The following is a 10879-nucleotide window of genomic DNA, read 5'->3' on the forward strand; positions in this document are numbered from 1 at the left end:
AAACAATTGGGAAAAAAGCAGATAAGATGGCATTATAATATAAACAGCTGTGATGTTTTCCACCACAGTGAACAGCAAAGGGTTAAGCAGACATGTTCACATGACATTTTATACAGCAACAACAGAACAGTCATTAAGTTCAAATTAGCTGACAAAAACCAGAAAGAAGCTTTTAAAGTGATGGGAAACTTATAAACTGCAAACCTTCTACCCTCCACAAATTCTAAACTTGTTAAAAAATGAACAAATAACATAATGGGCATTAAACTTTTCATGCACACTCTAAACCAAATTACATCTCAAAATCCAGCTGAATCAGGAAAAACCCCCAAGAAACCACTGAAACTTTGTGGTAAGGTGTTGACTAAAAGAACCTTCATATGCTCTATGCAACTAACACCATCATCATGAACAGTGGCAGAGACAGAACCACAGAGAAAGGCTGCAAATCCCCCACTTGCAAAAGACCAGAAACTGCACACCACAGTCTCAAGATCTCCAGCTTGATAGCTCCAAAATAAATAGGTGGAAGAGTAGTTCATTCCCATCAAACAATTCATCACCATCATATTTCATTAGCACTATGCTAGGACAAATACAGCAGCTCACCCTTTTACTGGCAGTAAGTACAGCAGCAAACTCCCAAACCCACAGCTTCCACAGAGCCCCAGGGAGAGGGGTGTGACTGCCCCGAGGCAGCATGGATGAAAAGAGCTGATCTGGAAAGCACTCCCCCTGATCTAGGGTGAGTGTTCTCAACATGAGATTCAAATCCAAAGATATAAATTCTGTGGTCCCCCTTAAGATGCCTTTTCCAAAGACCTACCTTTGCAGTGCTGCCCACAGACAGAAACAACCACAAAGGTGGGAATGAGGGCTAGGGATAACCTAGCCAGTAATCTTCTAGGCAGTATTACACCTCTGAAATCTTTACTGTTCACAGCCCAAACTGAGCTTTATTTTTATTAGTGTGACAACTTGCTGATAAATACGCATTTTCAAATACTGAATATCTGACAACATGACTGCTGTCAAATCTGTAACAGCAGGAAACTCCACCGGCAGGGAAACCACCTGTCTCATCACAGAGCCTGGTATGGCACTATAGCCCAGATAGAAAAAATGTAGTTACAAAAGTCTAGGGATCATTGTCTCTGCTCTGAGCAACTGACTCCAGTAGAACAAAACACAATTCCAACTTTTTTTCCTTTGGTGCTATCCCACTCTCTCTGACTGCAAAAAAAAATCAGCAGATGTGCTCCCTCACTTCAAATTAACTCTCTAATTTGGGGAGATATGATACACTAGAATCTGAGTATGGAACATCAATTATTGCTGGAAGAGTGGTAACCTAAAGGTTTTGTTTTCAACCTTGCTCTAACACTTCCAAAGAAAAAATATTTATTTCAAGTAAAATAATTTCACAATACAAGATCTGGACAAAATCTTTCTGTTTACTAAGGTGAAGTTCAAAGAGTCACTAAACCTGTCATACATTAGGAACATGTATACATTAGCAACTTAGTGACATCCTCCATATAATTAATATCGTTGTGATGTACTTAGAAAGAAACAATTAAGTAACACAATATAGTATGTTACTTACATTCAGGTAACACAATAGTGACTTTAAACTCCACTAGGCCCATGAAAAGAAGGGCCCATCCTTGGCAAGACAGATATTGTGTGCTGCAAGTTAATGCTGTGGAATGCAGTCAAAAGCACATGAAGATAAGAACACTCTGAAGTAAACCAATTTTGCAAATTTCACATTTTTGTCCTGCTATATTTTTTTAACTACCAATACACAAACTCAGAACAAATCCTTATTTAAGACACTAGGAAGAGTAACTCACATTCTGAATACAGAAGCCAGTAAATATTAATGCATTAACCCAGTAGCTCCTTTTGCCTGATACAAGAACTAACATACTTCAGAAGAAACTGCAGGCAACTTCCCAGTCCTTGCTTTTTGACACTTAACTACTCAGCAGCAAGACAGAAAAACACCACTCTTTAAAGCACTTCTCCATTGTCATTTTAAACTGTGTTTTAAGGAAAACAAAAGTGGTGTAAGAAATGTTCTCTGCTCCCCTCTCACCTTTGTGGTAGGATTAACCTCCTGGCCAGCCATCAGAACAATTCACACTTTCACTACAAAGATGCCACATTAGGGCAAGACAGATACTTTCATATGCAGATGGACACTATCACGAGAATCAACCTCATTTGCTACACAATGGAAAGAAAACCCCAGCACATTGCTTTCACAGTTTAGTAAGCAAGCAAGAGACCTTTGAAGTGTGTGGGTTTCCAGCTTTCTCACCTTCACTTCGGGTACCACAAAGCTCACATTCCAAGAAATTAAAATTATTCCCATTGGCAGACACCTTGCCGGGTCTAAATCTCTGTTTCATCGTAGAAAGATGGACACACAGAAAAGCAGAAAAAGGCACAAGCTACCCACACTTGCCTGTACTCTGAAGGACAAAGAGCCAACATTATGAAACTAAATGAACAGAGAACAGTGCACAGCATGAGGGGAAAGTACCGTTTATCTTGTATATGGTTTATTGAAGACTTAACTGCATTTTGCTTTTTTTTCCTCCTCCTCTAAACATAATAATTTCCATTTCTTAAGATTCGTTAGTCAGCATTAGCATAATGTCACTGAGCCTCAAACGATCATCAGGAACAGGTGGCATCAACTGATCATTTGTACAAATCAGTGCTACACCAATCTACCACAAAGCATGTCACAAGGATTTATAACATGAAACAGAACACCAAATCCACAAGTATCTCTGTATTTTAACCACAGGTTTAATTCTTGAGCAGGGATTTTTTACCTCACTTCGAAAAACATTAGCATTGAGTTTGTGTTAGTGTACCACCTTCACTGTATGAGCAATCACACAGTAAAGAGCACAAGACTCACTGGGCCAGATAAAATACAGTTTTGCAGTCTGATGGTTAGGGCATTTTCAGGAATAAAAGGCTTATGCATCCATAGGGTTACATATTTTGCAGAAAAGATAAATTCTTCCTTCCTGAAAATTCATACAACTTAAGTAAGAGTCATCTGTTACCATTCACAAATGACCTGAAGTAAAAGCACCAACACAAAAGAGAACATGTATATTGTGACAATCTCTTTGAGAGCCATTCAACTCTCAGTCTGTCCTCACTGCTATTTCTGGCTCATTTCCAAACAGAACAGTTTGGAACTCCCTCTTCCAAGAGATTGAATGTGGGAGCTGTAACAATCTTGCAAGCAGTTTTGACCAAAGTAAGCAAAACCCCTCACTGGGCAGTTAAAGGAATCCGATTCCAAAGAACTAGGTACTGCAGATGAACCCTGGTCATTCCTATGCAAGAATGATTTCATTAATAACATTTTATCCATGGTACTGACAAACAACTTGAACCTAATGGCACATGAACCAGAAGTGAAAAATCTGCTAATTAAATTGTGCTTATATGAATTATAAGAAGGTAAGAGAGACAATGTGGATTACAACACACACTCCATGTCCTGTACATGCCAAACATCTGCATTCTCAAACTATTCAGTAAGTTATTACACCAACAAAATACAACTAATTACATTTTGCCTTCTCTCATCAGGCAGAAAAGATGGCTCAAGTCACCATTACTTAAGATTTTTCATTCACTGCCTACAAACAAGCAATGCTAGAACACACATCACAGCCCAGCTGATTTACACAGGCTCAGAACAAACTGAAGAGCAGGCAAAGTCAGTAACACCTAAGGAAAAAGAACACTAACAACAGGATATAGTTAGCAATTTCCAGCAATTTTCTGTAAAAAAATGGGATTCTTTTACAGATGCTGATATGTTAAGACTTGCAGCCTGCTAAAGTTATTGATCTCTCTCTTTGAAACTACAGGTGGTCCCACATGATGTCCCTCAAAGTCCCACTGCTGACCTGGTTTCTACAAAATGCTTTCCAGCAACTGTTTACATAATTTTGACTTAAAAACTTTTTCATGTATCTGAGTATGATATCCTACAATGAGTTCAAGGGAACTTTCATTTAATATTGCAGAAGACTTTCCGGATCTAGACAGCAATGGGATTTACTCAGATTTAGTTCAGTAACCATCACTTCAGCAGTAAAGATCTAAATGAATGAATTTTATCACTCTGCAGTGCAGCAGAACAAATCAAAGCAATCTGTTGACAAAAAAGAGATCCTGAAGTATAATGGACAGTGCTGGAGTTGAAGAGGGGTGCGAATACCTAGTTGCAATTTAGATATCTTCCTTTGAGATAAATTTTAAAGCAATTTTGGTTAAGTTTGAAAAGGACATCCAAAATAGACTAGAAACAGTCTAGGTGGAAGAGAAACATTTGTGGTTGCAATAAGCTTTGTGTTTGTGAACACGTGTGCAGGGCAACAACTCACAGGTGCAAACCAGGAATGAAACAAATACTGACAACTTTTAAAGTAGTTTGATTCATCCCTTCTCTCGACTCACTCCCGCTTATAATCACATTTGATTTTAAGCAAGGGAGGAAGCAGAAACATAAGATTTCAAAATCACCTTTTCATTAAGATGTTCAGACAGGCTGATTCCTATCAGCCAAAGCAGTCGTTGGGTGTAATTACTTACAGTTAGGGCTGCAGTTAATTACCTCAGGCTTAGAGTGCTTCTTCCTGAGTACTTCGTTTAGTTAGTCATGTAACTTAAAGTAGAAAAAATGCAAATAATGGCAGTGAGGAGATTGTTGGGGCACAAAATATATGAAATAAAGAGGAAATTGCAGTTTCCTCTACCACCTTGGTGAAAATCATTTTGAGGCTGGACTCCAGTGTCACTTGAGACACATCTCCTGGTCAGGCACAGCACACCACAACTGTGGCAACAGGCTGGGGGACCTATGGCCTAAGAGTGACAGGTACATACACCTAGAGGCTTTCAAGCTATTTGTGAGTTAGGACACAAATCACTGCTCAAATTACATGAATTTGACATCCTTACACTAAAAAAAAGTAGTTCTAAGTTTAAGGTGATTATGCAGCACTTTAATTAAATTTAGAACAAAAAAAACCACAAGAAAATAGCTTCATTAAAGCTTTTATTAAGTTACTAAAATTTCTTCAGATGCACTATACACACAGTTCATTTTTTTGTGTGAGATACCTATCACTCCTAAACACACAGTGTGTCCCATAAAATATTAATTGCAGTTAACAGAGCAACTGTTTTTGGCTTTCATGTCATAATTTTCATGTCAGGAGCTACCTGTTGAGATGAAAAACATCTCTTTTCCATTATAGAATTAGCAGACCTGCTAACTACTTAGTATTCATAGATAGGTGGGGGGAAATACACCTTTCTGCTTTAGTTCCTGCTGAAGTGAATCAGTCTACAGAAAATACTCTCTTTCCAGTTACTAAACTGGAACTAATCCAATCATTAGTCTGTAAAACCTTGATTGAAAGTATCTGTACTGTGGTATCAGAGGTAGGAGGACAACAAAATTAAAAATCAACCATCTCCTTTCTGAGAAAGCTACACATGGGCACAATGTAACAAATGAGTTTTCACTGAATATTGTATGAAATTTATAACAAACAAATAAGTCATTTAAATACATACATTAAGTTAGTAACATAATATAAACAATTACCTGAAAATCACAAGCATTCAGAATTGTGTTTATTATATTAAGGTTTCTTTTTTTTTTAGCATCCACAGTTTCATTCACACTAAAAAGCAAGCAGTAGCAACACTAAAGCTCAAAGAAATGATCTATATCATTTGGCAACAACACAGCAGCTTTTACAGTAAGTTCTTAGAGCCCACCTTCTGTGTACAGTCTATATCATTCAACTTATTTACTGTCAACATACATCCCACTGCTGCAGAAAGAAAAGAGCACAGGTTACAAGTTCTGCCAGTGTACCTTAATATATTTACCTGTAGATAATTGCCTCTAAATTTCTGCCTATGTGATTTCATTTACAAACATTTACACTTCCAGTTAATAGCCGTCAGCTTTCAGCATGGGCTAACAAGTGACAGCAGTCCCAACGAAGCTGGGGCTCTCCTCTTTAGGAGAGAGGAATGGATCTTCAAGCAACAAACAGAACCTGAAGATCCCAACTGTTCCTCCAATGGCACATCAGCAGAACTAACTCACACCAGCAACACCCCTGGCAGTAAGAGTCAGTCTGGCTGCAGCAGAGCAGTCCCAGCTCAGTGGCACAGACAGCAACTGCCAGCCCAGCCCTGTCCCTCTCCTGGCTCCCTGCAGGCACCAAGGCAAGATACCTTTGTCCTGTCACACACTATTTCGGTTAAGACAAAGTCACCCTTTTTTCTTTTCCCCATCTCCCAACAATGACTGCAGCTCTGTGAAGACTAAGTGTAACACATGGGAAATAAAAACCCAAATGCTTTGGATTTTGAAAGACAAAATCTTGAGGCTAGACAAGAGTCCAATTTAAAGAGAATTCACTGTTTATAAACATTCTGTGTGCACAGATGGATTACATCTACTAATCCAAACAAGTAGAAAATTAGCACAGAACGTATTACATAAAGATGAAGAACAAAATCAAGACTATACAGAGAAATTAAGACATTTAAATTACAATTCAGTAGCCTATCTTTGTGACTACAGCCTTCTTTTCCTGAGTTAGTCTGAGGCAGACAAGCACAAACAGCCCAGTAAATTACCTCAGCCTAGTGTCCTACTGGACTACCACTAATTATCTCTGCTTTATTACTGTTACAGTGAAATACAAAAATCATATAAGCAGCAGAAGTGAACTCAGGAGATATAACTATCCACTAATGCCCACATCCATTAACTGTAAGTAACAAATGTCTGTAGAAAGTCAAAAGACCATTCAAATAAAAGCTGATTATCCAGCTTATCAAACTCAGTATATTTACTGAATTAGGACAGAAAATATACTATTTTCATTAATACTTTAGAGCGATGAGTTAGGAGGGGGGTAAGAAGACTTTGCTAGTCAGAGAACACACATACAAGTATTTACAATCTTAGCACTCCCTGTAAAGGTAAAGAGAGATGGCCAAAGGCAGGGTGAGGGAAGAGGTAATAATCTCTTTGTCACTTCAACTATTAATATGGGAGTAGCCGTTCATAGCTGAGTGAGAATAAAAAGGGATTACTGACATGGCCAAAGCAGCACTAACAGTACAAGTTAGAAGAAAACTGTCAACAAAACTTAAAAGCTACATCATTACCTCTGCACAGTGAACAGCCTGAAGGCTCTGTCTCTAATTCAGCAGTTTTGTTTATAAGAACCTTGCAGTAACCATCCTGCTTAACATTGACTTGAGCAGGAAAAACAAGATAACATTTAACAATCCACCTCAACATACAGCTTCATATTAATGCAGTATTTAACAACTGCACAATAGTTACAGACGGAAACAGCTTGTTTAGACCTGAAAATTAAGTCAGAAAATGGATTTTTGGTCAGCAACGTATCAATCTTTTTTAACTGTGGGTAAGATCTGGCTCTAAAACTGAGGCCCAAGAGTTGGAAAAAAGCACACACGTGCATGCTAGTTTGCCCTATGATTTATGTACACTCACTTGATTCAGGATACCTCTGCAAGAAACTGCAAACTAAAATTAATGAGTCAAAAGTCCCTATTTAAGTTTCTGTTTCTGAAAGCACCCTAAAATTTGCTGTTCAAGCAAAAAAAAAAAAAAAGTTCCAACACTGAACATACACAGCAGATTACAGTCAATAGCAAAAAAACAAAGAGGTGACAAAATTAACATACTCCTGGAATAATGAAAGAATTGGGAGAGATGTACAAGGAGCAGAGCCTATCGAAAAGAGAAAAAATCAGGGACAAAAAAGACTGCCCACAAACTTATTGCCAAATAAGTGAGGAGGCAGGGATAATAAGAGATATTTGTTTAGTTTCATAGAGCACATACAATATTCTAAATGTTTCAAAGTATAGGGTGGAAATCTTTCAAATGAGCAACCTTACGACAAGTTAGGTATGTCCACTATTGTTTATTTTCCAAATCTCTTCAGAAGATCCTCCATGGCACCTGGGAGCAATCACCTTCAAAGACAGGAACACCTAGCACCAAATGGTGCTGAGCAATGACTGAGAGCTCCTATATTTACCATTCTTATAAAATAAAGGACATATCAGGGGCATGGGAAAGGTAAAATCCTGGTAGATATATAATTTCACATTCTAAAACAGATGTCCAGACATTATAGCTGCATTAAACTTTTATGAGAAGTTTTGGTTCAGTAATACTATGTCAGCTGCCTAACTGCAGAAAAATATTAAGAATTACCTTGGAGGTTTGTGATACTGGCATAGGAAGTCAAATCTGTCATCTGGCACAGGTACTCGACTCTCATTTGGATCAATGGTACAGAAAGGAAAATTTTCTGCTGCCGCTTGACTCTTTGTTAACACATTGAAAAACGTCGACTTCCTGTAAACGACATACCAACATGCTTAAAGTAGCTCAATTGAGAAGCATTTAAAAGTACTGGATTAAACCACATTTTAACCCAAAGCAATACTGACCTTTCCATTTACTTCAACAGCAATGACCACTCCCCTGACTCTAGCAGAAGGCACAGGCATCTGGAATGCCCCACTGAAACCCAATGATGCTTACCTCTCTTCCCTACCCTTTAAAATTCCCCTAGGTACGTATATTTTACACACATGTTAGCAAAAAAAAAAAAAAATTAAGTCAAAAGCAATGCACAGCCCTACTGGCTATTTCTCATTTTCTTCAAGTACAGTGAGACACCAGTAAAGATGCTTGAAACTTTTTTTTTAACTAGTTTTGCCGTGACTCACTGTTGTTCCTTAAGATTTATTTACACTGTAACACAATTTCAGTAACTAAGCAATAAAAGTCAACAATGAAAACAGAAAAAAAAATGGCACAAAAAGCAAACCACATCAGTTAATCAGTTACCAATAATCTTTGGTGCATATGAAGATACAATTATACCTTACCAAACTATTTTCATCCTTGTTAGATATCAGTGGCAACAAGTCTACAAGTACTCTACCAGGGGGAAAAAAAGAGAACACTTTCCTTTAAACCAAGCAACAGATTACTTTGTTAGCGGCATTTATTAAGCCAAAAGAGCAATTCTTGATTTACTAAGCCCCAAATTTTCTACGATAAATATTCAGGTTGTTGTGATTTTCAGAGCTGCCCTGCATACATTCAACATGTTCAAAAGTCACTAACAATTTTCTTTGAAAGTTGTGTCATAACATAATTGAAAATGCTATTTATCCCCATTGACATGCAGTACAATGCTACAGCTAATTATTTCCTTTATGGAGTACATCTTAGCTACACCCTGAAAAATAAAATAAATTATAATGAAAACATAAGAAAGCAGTGCTTCCAGCTTTAAGACATGCACACAATCTAATTTGTTAAAGATTGAGAATGCTGAGACCTCCTCTTAGTAAACAGGATACAGAAATTAACACCAAAAAAGTTTCACATGTATATCCTTCAGGTAATAAATTCATCCTCCTTTTCAAGCAGAGCTCCTATGAGGAGCCATAACAACAACAGATGAGAAGCACGACAGAAATCAATTATTAACATTCCATCATCTCTTCCAAACTGTCACTTAGGCTTGTCTCACTGAGAAGACTTCTTCTCTGAAGAAGTTTCAAGAAAGTCCTCCTCATTGCTAATTACATAGAATAATTAAACCCTTCCTGTGCACATCATTCCAAAATATAAAAGGAATTTGTTGTGCATGTTTTGCACATGTAAGTATTTGCACAAAAAACATGCATTACGCATACACAACAGTGGAAGTAAGAAAATAGAAAAGACAAAGGACATAGGGTTTTTTGAAAGTCAGCAATTACTAAGACTTTTCCTTTCTTTGAACCCTTCCCTATTATCTTGTCCAGACTCGTACACACCTGACTATCGCTGCCAGTGTTGCGTCGCTCCACCTGCAAGTACTTCCAGCTAAAGATGGAAGTGCACCACTGAGCAGTCAGACCCGTGTCCCTCAGCTCCTGTCCGCATCTGTCTGCACCCACGCAGCGCCTCAGCTCCTGCCCTGCGCAGGGGCACACGCGGGGAGAGCGAGCAGCCTGCCCGCCCGTCCCCGCACACCTACCCCACGTTCGGCAGCCCGACGATCCCGATCTTCAGGGACGTCCCGAACCTTCCGATAATCGGGTGCGACTTAACCCCGTCGCCTCCCTTTTTCGGGGGCATCTGCAAGCACAGAGGAGGGCACACTGAGCTCCCCGCGACACCCCCGCGCACCCCCCACGCCCCGTCCCCTCCCGGCACGGCGCAGCGGCCCAGCCGGGGCCTCCGCCTCCAGGAAGCCGAGGAGAGACACCCGCGCGGCGGCGGCGGCCGGGGGCCGTGCGGGGCTCCTGGCGGCCGGGCAGGCGGGCGGTCCCGGCCGCGGCCGCGGTTCCGGCTCACCTCGGCACGGAGCCACCTCGGAGCAACAGCGCCAGCGGCCCCTCGCACGCGGACGCGCCGGCGGAAGAGGCGGTGCAGCCGCGGGGGAAAGGTCGCGCCGGGCGGGAGGGGCGAACCCCCGGTCCCGCCCCGGCAGCGACGGCACGGCCCGAGCCCGGCACGGCCGCGACGGCGCGGCCCCGCCCCGCGGCGGCAGTGACAGCGCGGCACGGCCCGGCCCGGCCGCAGCTAACAGCAGCAGCGGCTGCCGCGGAACGACGGAGCACCCGCAAATGCGCACGCAAATCACAGAATCGACGAGGCTGGAAAAGACCTCTGAGATCATGGAGTCCAACCTATGCCCAAAGACCGCCTTGTCAACTAGACCATGGCACTCATAGACCATGGCACCGAGTG

General features: G+C 40.5%; 1 protein-coding gene across 1 annotated transcript in view; it reads right to left on the bottom strand.

The window, feature by feature from the left end:
- Positions 1-10596, bottom strand: part of OLA1 (Obg like ATPase 1) — a 93005-nt gene extending 82409 nt beyond the window's left edge. Inside the window, exons 1-3 of the mRNA XM_059853133.1 lie at positions 10484-10596; positions 10164-10264; positions 8336-8479 (exon numbers count right to left, since the gene is read on the bottom strand). Of these exons, the coding sequence (XP_059709116.1) occupies positions 8336-8479; positions 10164-10264 (245 nt within the window). The 5' untranslated portion in view covers positions 10484-10596. The remainder of the gene's footprint in view (positions 1-8335; positions 8480-10163; positions 10265-10483) is intronic.
- Positions 10597-10879: the final 283 nt, after the last annotated feature.

This window comes from Haemorhous mexicanus, chromosome 8, assembly GCF_027477595.1.
Source record: "Haemorhous mexicanus isolate bHaeMex1 chromosome 8, bHaeMex1.pri, whole genome shotgun sequence".
Classification (NCBI taxonomy): domain Eukaryota; kingdom Metazoa; phylum Chordata; class Aves; order Passeriformes; family Fringillidae; genus Haemorhous; species Haemorhous mexicanus.